This window comes from Littorina saxatilis, linkage group LG4, assembly GCF_037325665.1.
Source record: "Littorina saxatilis isolate snail1 linkage group LG4, US_GU_Lsax_2.0, whole genome shotgun sequence".
NCBI lineage: Eukaryota > Metazoa > Mollusca > Gastropoda > Littorinimorpha > Littorinidae > Littorina > Littorina saxatilis.
This window is the reverse complement of record NC_090248.1, coordinates 30,587,080-30,607,223: the sequence shown is the minus strand read 5'-3', so window position 1 is coordinate 30,607,223 and position 20,144 is coordinate 30,587,080. Positions and strand designations below refer to the sequence as shown.

General features: G+C 43.9%; 1 protein-coding gene across 1 annotated transcript; it reads left to right on the top strand.

The window, feature by feature from the left end:
* The first annotated feature begins 11,346 nt into the window (after window positions 1-11,346).
* LOC138964468 (nuclear hormone receptor E75-like) lies at window positions 11,347-19,879 on the top strand. The gene is made up of 5 exons (XM_070336433.1): window positions 11,347-11,482; window positions 15,002-15,878; window positions 16,187-16,328; window positions 16,714-16,937; window positions 17,451-19,879. Exons 2-5 carry the CDS (start codon window positions 15,140-15,142, stop codon window positions 17,615-17,617), a joined length of 1,272 nt encoding a protein of 423 aa, XP_070192534.1. The 5' UTR covers window positions 11,347-11,482; window positions 15,002-15,139; the 3' UTR covers window positions 17,618-19,879.
* The last annotated feature ends 265 nt before the right edge of the window (window positions 19,880-20,144 follow it).

Genomic DNA, 20,144 nt, shown 5'->3' with positions numbered 1-20,144 from the left:
TACAAGCTATGCGTTTCTTTTTTTGAACAGTATAAATCAAAATGACGTCAAGGCCGATATATGCTATCGCTTAATTTGCGACGCTGTAGCTCTAATCAAGTTAAGCAAGAAAAACAAACGCACCAAACTTAGGAAAGGCACACTCCTCCTCTTCAAACCAGTTAAGCTCACCTTCTCATATGTGGTCAGGCTTTTACATGGGATGAGACCATGCTATCCTGCCACTAGACTACATACCAGACATCAACATGAGGTCATGCTATCCTTCCACTAGACCACATACCAGACATCAACATGAGGCCATGCTATCCTTCCACTAGACTACATACCAGACATCAACATGAGGCCATGCTATCCTGCCACTAGACTACATACCAGACATCAACATGAGGTCATGCTATCCTTCCACTAGATAGACCACATACCAGACATCAACATGAGGCCATGCTATCCTTCCACTAGACTACATACCAGACATCAACATGAGGTCATGCTATCCTTCCACTAGACCACATACCAGACATCAACATGAGGTCATGCTATCCTTCCACTAGACCACATACCAGACATCAACATGAGGCCATGCTATCCTTCCACTAGACCACATACCAGACATCAACATGAGGTCATGCTATCCTTCCACTAGACCACATACCAGACATCAACATGAGGTCATGCTATCCTTCCACTAGACCACATACCAGACATCAACATGAGGTCATGCTATCCTTCCACTAGACTACATACCAGACATCAACATGAGGTCATGCTATCCTTCCACTAGACCACATACCAGACATCAACATGAGGTCATGCTATCCTTCCACTAGACCACATACCAGACATCAACATGAGGTCATGCTATCCTTCCACTAGATCACATACCAGACATCAACATGAGGTCATGCTATCCTTCCACTAGACCACATACCAGACATCAACATGAGGTCATGCTATCCTTCCACTAGACCACATACCAGACATCAACATGAGGTCATGCTATCCTTCCACTAGACCACATACCAAACATCAACATGAGGTCATGCTATCCTTCCACTAGACCACATACCAGACATCAACATGATGTCATGCTATCCTTCCACTAGACCACATACCAGACATCAACATGAGGTCATGCTATCCTTCCACTAGACCACATACCAGACATCAACATGAGGTCATGCTATCCTTCTACAAGACCACATACCAGACATCAACATGAGGTCATGCTATCCTTCCACTAGACCACATACCAGACATCAACATGAGGTCATGCTATCCTGCCACTAGACCACATACCAGACATCAACATGAGGCCATGCTATCCTTCAACTAGACTACATACCAGACATCAACATAAGGTCAGGCTGTATGGTTTAAACAAAATTGTATTCAGAATTCTTCGCATGAAACAATTCAAAACATACAACTAGGACACGCCCAAGACACGCACAAGACACGCACTCAAGCAAATGCTTATATTACGTGGCCAGAACAATACTAAATTACACACATTGTCATAATGGTGGACATATAAAAAATAAACCAGAAGAACAAATTGAAGGAATGGGGATGGGGAACTAAATAAGAACAGAAGAATCTACAGAAGAGATGTTGAAATGTAGTATCTGTGAAGGAGGGTGTTCTTATCCCGTGTAAAACCAGGGCCGGTATGCACGAGTAGCATCAGGTTAGAGACGTTATATAGATCAGCCCGGGGTAAACTGTAGTCTCAGTGCAGTATTTCTCAGAATAAAGTCTCCTAAACTCGACTCCTGGGCTGGGGTGCACGAAGCGAAAGTGGGTGCCACCCAAACGGGAGAGAACAAACCGCGGGGTCTGATTCGTTGAATTCACAACAAAGCTCAATTTCAACCAATTCAACACCGCGTCTGGCTCCCACCCGGTTGGTAACTTTCTCGTGTATCTTGGCCCTGTATACCAGCCCCGGAAAACATATTTGCTGATTACGGTCGCATTCACAAAAAGAAAATCTTCAACCTAACAAATGATCTGAGGGCAAAATACAGATTTGATATCGCCCACGCACACGACACTCGCTGACGCACACGTGTACGTGTGAATGCTGCTTGTTTTTTTCTTCGCTTGATGCTTACCTGCGTACAAACATGTACGTCACTGTGGGCAGTCCTAGTACATTAAGTATAGAGGACACTATAATCAAGCCTTCTAAAGTACCGGCTGACGCGATCAGACGTTCGCTGTCTCAGACAGATAGTAGTCATCATACATAACATAATCAGAGTCTCGTCAACAATCATTGATTAGTTGCCCGAATCAGCAGTGACCAGCATCCTGAACTCAGGTCAAAATGAGTTCCTTCGGGTAGACAAAGCCGATAGCGTGGACCGATGATTATCAGAATGCAGTGGCCAGCTGCATTTGGAATTACCCGTTGTAGGCCCGGTCAACATCCTGACCTCAGGTCAAAATGAGTTCGGCTCATTCTCTCCCTGGCAGGATGCCTTGAGTTTCCTTGTCTGGCAAGGAAACCGATTTTTTTACATATTGAGAGCTTTTATTTAATGTATTAACTATTATTGATATAAGCAGATTCGCGATCGTCGATAATAATTTTTCATGGTGTTTTGTAATTTTTAAATTACAAAGGAATTGATATGTAAGACAGTTTCAAGCGAGCTATTTTTCGCGGCTGTATTTACTGTGCAAACAACTCTAAATATGGCAAAAGTGTCACGTGATAATCACCGTTTGGTTTCGGCGCTCACTGGAGCAGACGATTTTTTCTGTAACCAGTTGACAGTGATGAAACCATATATTACGGTCTCCTTCCGGCAGCAGTCCCAAAATTTCGACTTGTTTTGACATTAGAACGATGTCTTTATCATAACTGTGAAGAACAGAACGGAGATCACTGTCGAAGTCGGCCAATCTGCAATCCGATTTTCGTCTCGCGAACACTGATCTCAAATTTAGATCAGTGCTCGCGAAAAACATATGGGAGATAACTCTGTATTCTTATTTTGATAGATTCGCGTAGGACTGTAGCGTCCGGTCAGAGAGATAACTGGCGATGACTGATCAGAATGGCCCGGTCAGCTGATTCGATCGAGAACAGGAATCTATTGGGAGCATATCAGTGATCATTCTGCAATCCAGGTTATTTTTATTGTTTGTTTGTTTGTTTGTCTTTCGGTCAGTAAGTCAGGCAGTCAATAGATCGGTCAGTCAGTCAATCAGTAAGTCAGTCGATCAGTCAGTCAGTCAGTCAGTCAGGCAATCTGTTTGTTCGTTTGTTCATTCATTCGTTACTTCGTTCGTCGTTCGTTCGTTCGTTCGTTCGTTCGGTTGATCTTTAGTCAGTCAGTCAGTCAGTCAGTCAGTCCGTCAGTCCGTCAGTCAGTCAGTCAGTTAGTTAGTTAGTTAGTTAATTAGTTATTTTGTTTGTTTGTTTGTTTGTTTGTTTTTTCGTTTGTTTCACAGTCAAAATGTTGTCACACTTACAGACCCATGTCGCTTTTAGGGCTTAAAGTCAATGTGCGGCTTCCTGCCCCTTTGTCTGGCCTCATCAGTGCAGTGTGTCCGCTAACCACTGATAATTGCCGCTGTCTGCATGCCGGGCCGGACGTGATCAGACGATCCGCTACTGACGTGCACTATAGCTAATCAGTGACGCATTGATTGAGCGTGGTTAAAAACATACGACACCAACACATAACTCAGTTGTTAAGGTAGCCTTGACCTTACCAGCGATTTGAATTAAATGTTCTTTTTTTCTTCTAATTTGACGTCATAGCGCTCCTGATTTGAAGGAACGGATCGAGGAGTGACGTTCAGCTTTGTTTCTTGGTGTTGTAAACAAACTTGACAAACGCAATTGATTGGAATTGATTGGAAACAACTAGAAGAAAAAGAAAGAAATACCACCTAGCTTACATAGCTCAACTGTTTCAAACCCGTTACGATTTGCAGCAATGAGAACCAACAGGTTCTCTCTGTCTTGGACACATACACAAAAGTCAACTACCAAGCTGCCGCTTTCTGTGCAAATGCAGAATTGATTCATTGACACAGGTGTCACACAGCACAAATAATTCATCCTAATAAATCCAACTGTCTTCACTAGACGCGGCCAGGCTGTTTGTTTGTTTGTTTGTTTGTTTGTTTGTTTGCTTAACGCCCAGCCGACCACGCAGGGCCATATCAGGGCGGTGCTGCTTGGACATATAACGTGCGCCACACACAAGACAGAAGTCGCAGCACAGGCTTTATGTCTCACCCAGTCACATTATTCTGACACCGGACCAACCAGTTCTAGCACTAACCCCATAATGCCAGACGCCAGGCGGAGCAGCCACTAGATTGCCAATTTTAAAGTCTTAGGTATGACCCGGCCGGTGTTCGAACCCACGACCTCCCGATCACGGGGCGGACGCCTTACCACTAGGCCAACCGTGCTGTTGATTTCTGGTATGTGTTCAAGTGGAGGGTTGGTCTTAACCCGTGTAAAACCCTCGGTACATCTGACATGGTGGCTCGAATCGTTGGCACGAGAAGGTCTGTTAATTCAATCACTGCTGCGGCCATCCTGACCTCAGGTCAAAATGAGTTCGGCTCATTCTATCCCTGACAGGATGCCTTGGTTTTCCTTGTCTGGCGAGGAAATCGATTTTTTACATATTTAGATCTTTTCGTAATGTGTTATGGATGTAAGCAGATTCGCGATCGTCGATAATGATTTTTCATGGTGTTGTGTAATTTTTAAATTACAAAGGAATTTATATGTCAGACAGTTTCAAATTCAAGCGAGCTATTTTTCGCGGCTGTATTTACTATGCAAACAACTCTAAATATGGCAAAAGTGTCACGTGATAATCAACCGTTTGGTTTCGGCGCTCGCTGGAGCAGACGAGTTTTTCTGTAGTGATGCAACCATATATTACGGTCTCCTTCCGGCAGCAGTCCCAAAATTTCGACTTGTTTTGACCTTAGAACGATGTCTTTATCATAACTGTGAAGAACAGAACGGAGATCACTGTCGAAGTCGGCCAATGTTCCATCATTTTCGTCTCGCGAACACTGCTCGCGAAAACATATGGGAGATAACTCTGTATTCTTGTTTTGATAGATTCGCGTAGGACTTTAGCGTCCGGTCAGAGAGATAACTGGCGATAGCCGTGGAGCAATGATTATCAGAATGTGCTGCGGCATCACTAAAATGTATCTTTGCTATTGGCAAGGTCATCCAGCCGACCGTAATCTTGTCACAAGCACGTCATCAGCAAATCCGATATCATCAACATTATGTTATGTTTCAAGAAACAAGTCGAAATACACGCCCTTTGGGACAACCCCTTTCGCTCTGATCACTATCAGGACAAGAAAATTGGTTGATTAAAATCAACATGGCCGAAGCAATGTTTTCATAAAAGAAGCGATATTGTACGGGCACATGTTGAATTTGGGTTACATGTGTTGCAGAGTATTTGAAAATCCGCAGGCATAAAAACATGCAAAGAAGAGTGATAGGTCGCTGTTGTGAATATAGTCAAGTGGATTTTTGAGTCACTTGAGAAAAAGTGACTCTATGTAATCGGTCAGTGTTAGTCTGTCCGGCCGGCCGTCTGGCCGGCCGTCCGGCCGGCCGGCCGGCCGTCCGTAGACACCACCTTAACGTTGGACTTTTCTCGGAAACTATCAAAGCGATCGGGCTCATATTTTGTTTAGTCGTGACCTCCAATGACCTCTACACTTTAACGATGGTTTCGTTGACCTTTGACCTTTTTCAAGGTCACAGGTCAGCGTCAAAGGAAAAATTAGACATTTTATATCTTTGACAAAGTTCATCGGATGTGATTGAAACTTTGTAGGATTATTCTTTACATCAAAGTATTTACATCTGTAGCCTTTTACGAACGTTATCAGAAAAACAAGGGAGATAACTAGCCTTTTCTGTTCGGCAACACACAACTTAACGTTGGGCTTTTCTCGGAAACTATAAAAGTGACCGGGCTCAAATTTTATGTGAACGTGACTCATTGTGTTGTGAATAGCAATTTCTTCCTGTCCATCTGATGCCTCATATAATATTCAGAACTGCGAAAGTGACTCGATCGAGCGTTTGCTCTTCTTGTTTGTTTGTTTGTTCGTTCATGGGCTGAAACTCCCACGGCTTTTACGTGTATGACCGTTTTTACCCCGCCATTTAGGCAGCCATACGTCGCTTTCGGAGGAAGCATGCTGGGTATTTTCGTGTTTCTATAACCCACCGAACTCTGACATGGATTACAGGATCTTTTTCGTGCGCACTTGGTCTTGTGCTTGCGTGTACACACGGGGGTGTTCGGACACCGAGGAGAGTCTGCACACAAAGTTGACTCTGAGAAATAAATCTCTCGCCGTACTTGGGGACGAACTCACGCTGACAGCGGACAACTGGATACAAATCCAGCGCGCTACCGACTGAGCTACATCCCCGCCCGTCAAGTGGATAAATTGATTACTTATGTTTCACACTAGTTTTGCTGTTACAGCAGTCCCTCTCATGAACGGACACCCTTGGGCCAGTGCAAACCTGTCCGTACATTGCAGGTGGCCGGTCACGGGAGAGCCCCCCCCCCCCTCACACACACTCAGGCACACTGACGGACTGAGTGAGTCTTTGCTACTGGTGAACGAGCTCTACTTGTCCTAAAACAATAAGGTCAAACTACTACAACATATAACTGAAAGGGAAAAAAATTTCCTGTAAAAGTGACGTTAAATCAACGGTGTCAGAAAAAGAGAGATAAAATCAGTAAATCCTCAAATTCCTGAGGATACAGGCACCCGATGAAAGCAGCCACGAACATACTCACAGAGGCACACATGCTTGTGCAGATACTTTGCAAAAATATGAATTGAAAACCTGCATATGTGGTAATTTCTTTTTTGTGTGTGGCTTTATTGAATACTTCAGGCAGTGACTTTTCCCTGTCCAGTTTTTTCTTTCGTCTCTCTTACCCCTTGCTTACCCACCCCCACCCCCTTACCCTACACTCCCTTTACCCAGCCCCGACAGCACACATTTCTAATCTGCAAGGCAGAGTACACATTTTCTAAAAGGAAGACTACTCCTCTTCAATTATATCCAGAGATCTTCCAGCTGTCTCCACCATAAGCCAAGTGGTCGAGTCTTATACCCCCTTTCCACACAACCGTTCTAGGTCCCGTTCCCGTACCGACCAAGGAACGGTGCGGGCACGGGAGGGATCGGGACAGAACCGCAATGAACGTAACTGATCGTTAACATAACTGCTTTGAACGGTAGGGTCGGTAGGGACGGCTGAGTTTGGGCAGCATGTTCAAATTTTTAGCCGTTTCCCTCCCGATCAGAATGAACGGTAATGGAACCTCAACCCATCGGTAACGGAACGCTTGGATCGTTAAAGGAACTTAAAACAACGGTAACGCAACGGTAGCGCTCTCACACACTGAGTTGTCATACCCGCATTCCACACAGTCATCCGTTCTAGGTCCCGTTCCCTTACCGACCAAGGACGGCTGCCACTATGGTCAGACGCTGCTGATGAAAGATGCCAAAAAAACGGCCGTTTGCGCAGCGTTCCATTGTTGTGGCAGCAGTCCTTGGTTGGTACGGGAACGGGACAAAGAACGGTTGTGTGGAATGGGGGTATAACTTTTGACACCGACAAACTGAAGAATGAACAGATCTATGAGGTAACCGTCTCAATGGTCCAGGCTCAGGAAACAAAGAGTATATATGGCCTGGGGCGATTGTAGCTTCCTTTCTTCGTGTCCGATAGACAAGGACAATAAATAGTAGAGCATAGTGCAATTTCATGTTGGCATCTTCTCCACAAAAGCTATAACCCAAAGACTGAAGACCAAAGTGCTTTACCCCACTTCTGACCCGAATCACCCCCCTCCTGCTGGGTACACGTGCACTCAAGTTAACCTCTGCTTTGACCTGTGTGCCAGGAGTCGGATGAGGGAGAGAGAGAGAGAGAGAGAGAGAGAGAGAGAGCGAGAGAGAGAGAGAGACACACACACACACACATAGACAGAGACAGACATAGAAAGACAGAAGCGGAGAGACTCAGAGGGAGACACAGACAAAGACATACATACAGACAGAGAGAGAGAGAGAGAGAGAGAGAGAGAGAGAGAGAGAGAGAGAGAGAGAGAGAGAGAGAGAGAGAGAGAAAACTGTAACTGATCTCGTGAGAACGGTAACAAACGAGACATGTCACATCTCCGAATGCATTCCAATAGATGACCGCTCCTGCGGCCATCAATAAAAGGACAATGCCCTTGGTCTGCGTATACTGCGTCTTTGGCCGGGTATGTCGACGAACTGCACCTGGTTTTGTTCACTATCCTGTGTCCAATATCAACTGTTTTCTGTGCAGATTAGGTTTTTATTTATGTATTAGTTTTTAAATATCTATTTTTAATATTAGTAAAAAAAAACTGTTTTTGTTTTTTGTTTTTGTTTTTTTGCTGAATTATTTTTGCAGATTCAGTGACTCTCCAGTATTAGTTTGCACGAATTCTGCAGGGACAACTCAACTGGTGTTTTTTGCAGATACATTGACATTGTAGCTTTCTTCCCGTCGAAACTTACGAGCATGAATGACATGAAGCGAACATATACTCCCACCCCCCCTTTATTTCAATGTTTATATAGTTAAGTGGTCTTTTTAAGACTTCCCACATGTTGGGCGGGGATGTAGCTCAGTCGGTAGCGCGCTGGATTTGTATCCAGTTGGTCGCTGTCAGCGTGAGTTCGTCCCCACGTTCGGCGAGAGATTTATTTCTCAGAGTCAACTTTGTGTGCAGACTCTCCTCGGTGTCCGAACACCCCCGTGTGTACACGCAAGCACAAGACCAAGTGCGCACGAAAAAGATCCTGTAAACCATGTCAGAGTTCGGTGGGTTATAGAAACACGAAAATACCCAGCATGCTTCCTCCGAAAACGGCTATGGCTGCCTAAATGGCGGGGTAAAAAACGGTCATACACGTAAATTTCCACTCGTGCAAAAAACACACACGAGTGTACGTGGGAGTTTCAGTCCACGAACGCAGAAGAAGAAGAAGAAGTAACCATTCCATTTCAGTTTCATGATTTTATGCACCTGATTGGGGTCAATAGCCTACACGCTGAAAATTTGCCTACGTTCTACATAGTAACTAAATTGCTTTTCAGTGCAGCAAGAAGATTGCGTCCATCGGATATACCATTTTCAAAGATTTGCCGGGTTCAATTATTTGTTATGCCCTGCACCAGCGTCAGTTATGATTTTTATATTTCAGTTTTCGACTTACCATGTTAAGTGGTCAATACAATGAAAATTTGCCTTGCCGCCTTGCCGCCTTGCCTAGTCTTGCTTCGCCGCTTTGAGTCTGTGCTACGAAAGTAGTTCGACTTCGGTTTTAGCGACCGAGTCGTTACGCTTTGGGCTTTAGCTAGAATGCCCGGTTCCATTCTGATAATCATCGCTCCACGGCTATCGCCAGTTATCTCTCTGACGGGACGCTAAAGTCCTACGCGAATCTATCAAAACAAGAATACAGAGTTATCTCCCATATGTTTTTCGCGAGCAGTGTTCGCGAGACGAAAATGATGGAAGATTGGCCGACTTCGACAGTGATCTCCGTTCTGTTCTTCACAGTTATGATAAAGACATCGTTCTAAGGTCAAAACAAGTCGAAATTTTGGGACTGCTGCCGGAAGGAGACCGTAATATATCAGTGGTTGCATCACTACAGAAAAACTCGTCTGCTCCAGCGAGCGCCGAAACCAAACGGTTGATTATCACGTGACACTTTTGCCATATTTAGAGTTGTTTGCACAGTAAATACAGCCGCGAAAAATAGCTCGCTTGAAACTGTCTTACATATCAATTCCTTTGTAATTTAAAAATTACACAACACCATGAAAAATCATTATCGACGATCCCGATCTGCTTATATCCATAACACATTACGAAAAGATCTAAATATGTAAAAAAAAAAAATCGATTTCCTCGCCAGACAAGGAAAACCAAGGCATCCTGTCAGAGATAGAATGAGCCGAACTCATTTTGACCTGAGGTCAGGATGGCCCGGTTCAGCGAAACAGCGGAGTCTCGAGATCCCTGTCCCTGTGGTCTTGCGTTAGCATGTCCTTCGCCGTTGCCAAAATTGCGTCAGCACAACCTTCAAACAGTGCTAAGTGCCAACTCACACCACGCCCCTTTAAATACAGTGCAAGTGCACTCTTCTACTGTACAACAGCAGTAGTGAAACGACACGACGACTAAACACCATAATTTGTCAAGACCGAAATACCATGAAATCGCGTAGCCCCGCCTTCCTTCAAAACACCCGTATCCTCCAAAGTTCAACATAATTAGCTCTACCAAGTAACAAGGTCGTTCTTTTCCGTGTGACTGACATATTTCTTGCTGCGGCATGTTCAGAAAAGCCTCTCTTTACAGTTAAAAGCTCGAAGGTCTTGCCGAATTAGTTTCCCGCGGCGAAGGAAAAAGGAGAAACAGCTGATAACGGATTATTCTGACGGACCCCCACCGATAATAACCCCAGTGCCAGAGCGATGCCAGAGTTTTTTCAAAGTCACTCACCGAGTTCTTCTTCAATTTCAACACGCGTATTTTTCTTCCTCCGCCTCCCTTTTCTCCACCTCCTCCTGCTCGCTCCCTCCCACCCTCCGCAACCCCCACCCCCCATTCACCATTTTCCAGTATATCGAGAAACAGCTGATGCTGAGTACGCAAGATAGATGGAGCATACACACCACGTGCTCGCACACCGGCATGCACGTGCAAAGCAGGAACCGCGTGCGCGAATTTGAGAAATTTGGGGCTACAACTTCTGGCACACTTTCACCTTAGCTAGGAAGGAGATAGAAAAAAATGCGGTCTACGCCCCTGAGGGTAAGGGAGAAAAGGAAGGAAGGAGGGGAGGCGAAAGCGGGTATGAAAATAACCATGCCGTAAAGAAAAGTGCAACAGAAGGAGGCTCGAACGGAAAATCATGCGAAACGGCCATGGTTGCTGAGCGTGAACACACACACACGCTGACCAATGAAATCGCAGGAAATGGGGGGCGGCTGCGTCGCTCAGTCAAGGAAACGGAGTTAATGTATGCATAACCAAGTTTTTTGCGAAATCAGGGCCGCTTGGACGGAGAAATATAGGGGGGTCAGGTTGTCCGGCCGGTCCAACCGATATTCAGCTGACCGGCCGGGGAAGGCTGGACAAGCGAAGAAAAGTGTGTCAGTTTGAGCCTGACAATAGCTTGACCGACACAGCGATTGTGTTAGCGCTGTTAGAACGCGGTTTCCCTCTAACCCCCTCCCTTCTCTGCCCGCCTGGCCTCGTTTTCTCGATTCTGCCCACCCCTGCGGTTTAGCTTGGACTCGTCGCAGTTTCTGCTATAAGACGAGCGGTGTTTCCCGTTTCTAATCACTGCTACCTCGCAGCTGAAGATCCTCTGGTGAGCTTACATTTTTTCTACTTGCCGATTGCTTTGATTCCACTTGCCGGTTGCTTTTAATCTACTTTGCCGGTAGCTGTTATTCTTTCTCTATTCTTTTTGTGTCACCGATGATTTGGAAGCAATGTTTTCAACGATCGAGCAAGCCGGCTTTCAACGTTACTTTCGATTTCAGTTGTTTTGACGTGGTTGAAAGAGTTTAGCAATTGCAACTATGATCATGCCGTATTTCTGCCGGTTTGTAATCCTTCGCTTAGCTAATTTTGATCGGACTTTGTTTGATGTCTTTACTATAATGGCTTCCGTGTTTGGGATACTTTGCACAGTCAGGCCTAGTAGTTAGAGGACTGACTGACAAATGTCGTTGTCAGGAGAAAATCAATTTTCTCAGTTTTGCTTAAAAAGTTGACTCAAAACTAATCTCGAACAAATGTTATAAGTTTTTACTTGCTTGCTTGCTTGCTTGAAAGTGACTTTTCTGCAGTCAGCCGAATTCCTTCAGTTTAGCGAAGAAATTTTACAAGTTCTTGTATTTGTTAGCTAGCTCAGTGGTACGCCGGTCATGCATGCGATTCTAATGTTGCATCTGTGTAGAACTGATTGGACTTGGTCTAAATGAGCATGGTAGTTTCCCAGAAAGTATTGTATTACTGTTAGGATATAGTAGATCAAGATTCTGCATAATGCTAGGCGGCATGCGCCCCGCAACGTTGTGCTCAGTTTGTGCAGTTGTGCTCAGTTTGTGCACATTGCTAATGAATAAGTTGTATAAATGTTTTGGAAACAGATTTCGTAAAATTAATATCTGAAGTTCAAAAATGTGTAAACCTAAAACGAGTCGTACTGGGAAATGCAATCGTTATCCTGTTGTTGTTTGAAGTATGGCACGGAGCCAACCAGTTAGCGGCGTTAAAGATTGACACTGATAAGTGCCATGTATATATGTGAATAGCGTCTGCCAAACTGATTTCAAAGTGACAATGCGCTTGCTTGGGCACTATGCAAACTCTTCAATCCTCTTTTTTGTAGTATGTCAGTCAGCCAGTTACTGTAAAAGCCGTTCGACCGACAAAAGCAGTGAGACATGATATGTATAACATCTGTCAAACAGATTTTAAATTGACAAAGTGCTAGGGCACTATAAACACTCTTCAGTCCTCTTTTTTTTTTGGTAGTATTTCACTGTCAGCCAGTTATTGTTAAAGCCGTTTGACCGACAAAAACAGTGAGACAAGATATGTATAACATCTGTCAAACGGATTTTAAAGTGACACAGCGTCATAGCACTAGTCTGACTTAGTCGTTCTGTAAAATACGGCAGAATTTTTCATTCTGGTTTTTCATATTATGTCAACCAGCCAGTTATTGTTTAAAGCTCCATACTTAATCGGTGAATTTGTACAAGGTCGGTCAAACGGATTTCAAAGTGACACAGCGATAGTACAATAGCCCAGCATAACTTAGTCGCGAGAAAATTGCGACCCTGCAAATGTCAGCGCCGATGCCGCGGCCTGATAACGGCGTTTTCGCAACGACCTTGGATCGGGTATTTTCGAAATCAACCAGTGCATAACGACCGTTGCCAGGTAAACTGCGTCACAGCGATAAACCGACCTATTGTTATTATGTTGGATTTTATACCAGATAAGCTAGTGCACCAGGCTATTCGGTTTACCGTGCACAAAGCCGGAAAGTCGCTGACTTGCGAACGAAAGCACCTATATTATTTTCCTTCCTGTGAAAGGCGTATTGGCTCAGTTTACTTTAGTTCTTTTCTTATTCCTTCAGCCGCACATTCACGTTTTAAATATATGAGTATTTGACAAGTATAGTGTCTAACGACATATTGAACAGAATCACAAATAAGCCGAAACAGTTCAGACGATGGCAGGCGTCGTTGCTGCCCACAAACTATTCTTAGTCTTTGTAATCTGAGCGGCATTGAGTTGTCAAATTTCAAAAGGCTTTTAACCGAGATCTTTTTGACCTACGGTTACTTCAGTTTAAAACCGACTACCAAGAAAACTTTTCAGACAATTATTTTGAAAGGAATTATTCAGGCCTCTCTGGGAACCCGATCTTGAGATTACGCCAATGACGTCAAGACGTAGTGCCTACCGTAACTGAAAAGGCGAAGGAGAAGAGAAAAAAAAAGAATTTATAAAAAGGTCGATTTTCCAGCTTGCTAGCTTCTCTACCGGTCACCAACTTGTTGCGTCTTGATTAATACATAATATCACCAACTTTGTTATTCTCTCCCTTTTTTGTACCAATCGGTTGTGTAAGAAGAGAATACGCGTCAGGATAAGATAGTAAATGTACTCTACATCGTATCGATTCGATTCGTCATTTGCGAGGCTATAACCTTGCTCGCAATAATGTTGTGTCTAACAAGAACAGCTTGTATAGTGTGACTCACTGAAAACTGGCGAGCATCCACAAAATCAAGGAATATGGATATTCCAATGATGTCAAGGTGTGGTAATCATCATTATTATAACTCCCAGCGTAATATTTGATTGACAAGAAGAAGAATAACAAGTAATGGAAATTTTATTGCACTAACAAAATTTTTCGGAACCAGATGATGTGACAAGGATCTGAAATCATTAATGAGAATGCATGGCAAACCGCCACGAACGTGTATATAATGACTAAAAATTAGTTTCATTTTTTTTTTTTAGCTGCGTTTACATTTCTCTCGTCGCGAATTTCTGTTTTGTCAGCAACAGGGAAGATATATGTATATATATATATATATATATATATATATATATATATATATATATAGCCTGACTCTGTTCTGCATTTGCATAAAGTACATGGATATAGATTGGTCGAGATTTTTTATTTTTCTGTACGAGGACATGCATGCAGCCCGCGAGCTAGGTCACGGACGGTCGATTTTCGTCAGATGTTGTAACAATCTGTTTGAAGTTCTCACACCATAGAATGTCGAGCTCAATTGATTATATATCAGTCAATATAACTACCCCCGCCACCAACGCTGCTGTGTCTGAACTTGATTAATTAGGTGGATTTTTGATTTGATGTTACTGTTTACCGACGCTATTTTTTGCCCCGAGATCACAGCAACCTAATAAACGGTATTAACAGCGAAGTTTTACTGGAAGATGTAAAGAAAAAAATTGAAAGAAAACTTTTCTGTGAAGAGCAGACGGTGTGCGATCATGTGATACTATCAGATTGATACTAATATTCTAAGCTTAGTTATGTCCTGGTAAGTTAGTCAGAAACTCGAACCAACTAACCGACAAGAATTAATAGAGTAAAAAAGACAAACCACAAAAAGAGAAAACTGTTGAGTCTGATATGTGGACAAGACAATTTTAGTCTATCTTGGCTTTGCAACCTCGTGTAGATTCACTTTTGCAAGGCAAGTTGATGCTTACAACTAGTTGTTAGTTGTTCTTATTCTGTTGCAGTCACTTCAACGGTGCAAGTGAAGTTCACAGAAAGAAATAAAACTTAACAGAACTTTAATCTTCTCTGTTTCAGTTCTCACACGAGTTCATAAAAAGACTGTCAACAGTTCGTCTCACAGTCCCTCCACAACAGCTCTTACTCAACTCATCAGCTGCAACCTCTCTACTTTCTTCGTTCTAACTCGAAACCCAGCCGCACAAATCTACAGAAATGGCAGAATTACAGAAGTTCATCCAGTCCAGCAACGGCGCCTTCAAGTCGGACCTGATGAAGTCCTTCGTGGCCAAACACAAGGGGGGCTACTCTCCATCCTCCGCCGTCCCTGGTTTCACAGGGGCTGGTATTTTCCCTTCCACCACCACCACCTCCACCACCACCGGCGGCGACACCACCGACAACGCCAACATCATGAGGCAGAACATCGACAACAACCAGACCGGCGCTAACACGAACACCACCACAGGCAACACGACCACCACCCAAAGCGTCACCAACTCGGACAACCTCAACGAAAACAACGGCAACGGCAACAGCAACCGCAACATCAACAACGCCAACCGCAACACCCAAACGACCACCACCACCACCAAAACCACTTCATCAACCACCACCGCCACAAAGACAGCCTCCCCCGAGCAGCCTGACACCAACGCCAACGTCTCTGAGGTCACCGCTATCCTTGAAGAAGTGAAGCGCGCTGTCCCCGAGGCCGTTCAACTGCTCGTGCAGCAGGTCGCTGACGCCACCGTGGACGCTCACATGGCCACGTGCATGAACACTCACAAGGCCGTGTCGGAGGCCACACAGCGCTTCATGGCCATGAAGGAGGCTGGTCAGCTGCCGGACATGAGCAAGCTGTCGCTGAGCGCGGGATCCATGTGGGAAAAGATGATGGAGCAGATGATGCCGGAGATGGGCAAGGCTATCAAGTTCTGCAAGATGTTGCCTGGTAAGAGAGATTGACGATGTTGTTGACTTTCGCTCCCAGTCTTTCTCCGTTCTTCAGTTCCCGTCTCTTCTCTTTTGTTTAGTGTTTTTCTCTACCTCTTGTAGTGTTTGCTGCGTTTACTTTGCATTCCTTCTGCTCATTTGTCTCTTTCCTTCTTCAAAAAAGAACACTTGAATCTAAAGGAACCAAAGACAAATATATATTGATGTTTTTTGTTTTCTTAATTGCTTTTTTTTCTGTGAGACAAAGATGTTTTCTTGTGAACTGGTGTCAAGATGTTTACGATTTGTTCATTCCTTGTGTTTCAGGATTCTCCGAGTTGCCTCAGGAGGACCAGATGAAGCTGATCAAGCACGGGTCGTTCGAGGTGATGATGACTCGCTTTGCTATGCTCATCGACCACGAAAAGGAGACCATGCTGGACCCTTCCCACAAGATGGTCTGCCCTCGGTGAGTAGTTCTTCGCCAGTTCTTTTGTTCTCTGGCCAGCTGGTCTTGGAGCCTGAGGTCTTCAGAATACTCAGCTTTTTAGTTTAGCTCTTGGTATAGAAATGTTTACAGCTTATTTTATCACCAAAACATAATGATTTGTAGCACCAAAGAAAATCGGCACAGTGATCCGATAAAGCAAAGAGAAAAACTCTTAATGAGATTAAGCTAAACATTTTGGTACGTAGTGTACAGTTCATCCAACGGCACAAAGAATGACAGAAAGAAAACTCGTATCTGTAATGCGGTAAAAGACAATTCATCACCCTTATCAAATCCACTTTAAAACTGAAGCGGAACCTGAACACAACTTTTTATTAACGGTGCCTCTTTTTTTGTCGTGCAGTGCTGTGATTCTTGCTATGCCTATGGGCAAGTTCCTGGACGGTTTCTTCCACGTGGGCGCTCAGTTCAACCCCATTGGGATGACTGATGGCGAGATCGGACTCTTCACAGCTGTGCTCATCTTCAGCCCCTGCCGGCCTGGCCTCACTGACCTGAAGCTTGTGTCCAACATCCAGAATCTCTACCAGCAGGCGCTCTTCAACCTCATGAAACAGAACCACTCTGGTGAGTGTCTGAATGAAATCTCTCGCTGTCTTTCTGTCTCTTGTCTATGTCTGTCTGTCTGTTTATCTGTCTGTCCGTCTCTCTCTCTCTCTCTCTCTCTCTCTCTCTCTTTCTCTCTCTCTCTCTCTCATATGGGACTATGGCTTTAATGAATAAACCATCCATCCATCCATCCATCCATCTCTCTCTCTCTCTCTCTCTCTCTCTCTCTCTCTCTCTCTCTCTCTCTCTCTCTCTCCAACCTAGCTCTCCATCGCTTCTTTGACATCCAAAGACCTGTCATCCTTTTAGAGCTAAATGAAGCCGGAACCTCCCTTCTCTCGACCTGCCTGTCGTCCTAGTTCTTAAATATCCCGAGCAGCCTGGTAACATCTGGGACAACACCTTCTCTTTTTCCTCCTCTGTTCTGCCTTTGTAGTTCTAAGCACTCGCCTGTTACGATAGAACAACTTGTTAAAGTACCAACCCTAAGCATCATTACTTACCTTGGAATCTCTTGTGTTGTTCTTGCAGACCCTGAAGAAAAGTTCAGCAAGACCCTCAGCCTGGTGCCCATGTTCCGTCGCATCAACGAGGAACACTCAAAAGCTCTCGGCGGAATGAAGATGCAGAGCCCAGACTCCTTCGACAAGCAGTTCCCTCCCCTGCACAAAGAACTCTACCTCGAGGGCCAGCAGTAAAGCTCAGAGACTGATCTCCCTTGGCGGAAGTGGTTTTATGACGTAATTCACGCACAACGACCAAAGACGAGGGGGGGCGATACTTTACCACGTGCATCGGGAATGGGCTTTTTGGGCGTAACGTGCATGGCAATGGGGAAATTCTCGTAGCGTGCACCGTGCACAGAGGTCCGGCGTGCACCGTGCATGGAGCTTTTTCGTAACGTGCACCGTGGATCATCGTGCATGGCACTTTTGGCCCCAACGTGCACGTGCACAGACCCCCCCCCCCCCCCCCCCCCCCCATGGTGACCCTCAAAGACTTGAGAGAGGAATCTCGCTTGGGGATTGGGGTTCGGAGGGGAGAGGGAGGGGGGGGGGGGCAGTTGGGAAGGGCGACGAGGGTGAGATTATGCTACGTTTATGTTGAGGATTTCATATATACATGTACCTTAGAAATTATAAGGTTACGAAGAATTACTACTAAATGGCGTATTTTCTGGTTCAGAAGTTGAAAAGTGACAAAGAATGGCATTTGGTTTTTTGTCCTGGGCTAAGTAAACTTTATGGCATAAAGTTCACGACTTTTCTTATGGTGCTGAAATTAAAACTTTGGAACAAGTACTACGACTATTGTGGGGGGAAATGGCTTTGAAGTTAACAAAATCGGTTATAATACATGTTAATCGTTGTTACCCCTAAAAGACTGAATCTCATCGACTTCGATTAAACAAACATTACTGTTTTAATTTCTACTCGCTCAACTTGTTCAATTGTCCATGACTTTGCATTGACCACTTAGTGAAGTGATGTGTATTGACAAAGTGGCCGCCCAAAGTACACAAAGCCCTTATACGGCTGTGAACTAGTGCAATAGTGACCACCTAGGTGTTCACATTTATGTTCAAACATTTTGTTTACTATGTGTTCGTTTGTAGTCCTACGTGCAGCCGCGTTTTAAATACGTAGAATATTTTACGGACCAATTTTTTTGTAGAAGGTATTGACCAAAAGTTGTGGTTCATTCCTACGCTGTGTTTTTTTTTTATATCAGTATCGTTTTTATCATCGCAGATCTAACAGTTTCAGTTTTGTATTCTTTGACATGAAGTTCGTACATCGTAAGCAAAAATTGGTCGATCAAAAAGAAATGGTTGAAGAAAAGAGCTCAGAGGTGGTAAAAGTGTCTAAAAAAGTATTGAAGAAGAAATCTTATAAATCGTTGAAGTGTAGGGTGCTAGCTGACACTGCCAGTAAGAAAGCATTCTGATTTAGAAGAGGTGCTAAGAAAATGCTTCTATGATGTTGTCCAAATCAAACATTTCTCCAGTGAACGTGTATTTAACTGTGATTGTACAGTATGTTGAAGAAAATGTCATTTTTGTCATTATAGAAATGGCAAAGGTTCGTTCAGTCTTTAGGCTCAGAATCATTTTTTCAGTCATTTTTACATGAGTGAAAGAATGAAGTTAATAGTCAGTCAAAACGCACGTGTAGTAATTTATTATTGTCGAAACTGAAAAAGAGATAATGTGAGTGAGTTGAGGTAGACTGCGCATTGTTCAAGCTTTGTCCATTCAATTATCATTCGTCTGATATTGAGTTATGAATGCGTGTGTGTATATGCGATCGGAGTGTCTGTGCATTTAATACTTCGCGCCTTTGTCCATTCATTTACCTTGTGTTGATATTATTTGCAGTAATAATTGTATGTATGTGTGTATGTGTGTGTATGTGTGAGACTGACAAAGTGTGACTACTTTTGAACGAAAAATCAAAGTACCAGGTAAGCTGCTGAGAAGCTGCTTCCGTAGGATGATGGATGAATGAATGACGACAGATTATGAAGGAATGACGTATTATTGTGAACAAATTGTGTAAGCTTACATGGACGATGGCTGAGGTTTTGATACCTGTAAGTATTGTATCGGTTGGAAGAGTGTGTTTGAATTGCATAAGTTGATGTCTGAATAGTGAGTGTGTGATATCTTTGTTACCTGGAATCTCACGATGGTTCGTGTAACATACTCATGTTAATAGACTTCGTTCTTACTCTGGTAGTGTTGTTACTGATCAGTGTTTTAACGGTTTGTGTTTTATTGTTTTACACCAGAGTAGTGTCTGCTACTCTTGAGTCTCGTTTTGTACTTATACTTGGTCTTAAAAATAAGAAACAAGAAAAAGAAACAGGATTGTGATACTGGCTGGATACCTGTTCTTGAAGAAATCTTTGGAAATGTTCGAAAAAAAGAAAACGAGAATTAAAAACAAAGGAATTTTAAACTTCTTGCAGTTACTGTGATTTGTGTGTGTGTGTGTGTCTCTCTCTCTCTCTCTCTCTCTCTCTCTCTCTCTCTCTCTCTCTCTCTCTCTCTCTCTCTCTCTCTCTCTCTCTCTCTGTCTGTCTGTCTCTCTCTCTCTCTCTCTCTCTCTCTCTCTCTCTCTCTCTCTCTCTCTCTCTCTCTCTCTCTCTCTCTCTCTCTCTCTCTCTGCCTATCAATGTGTGTGTGTGTGTGCGAAATAGATATATAGCCGTTCAGCGCTCTCT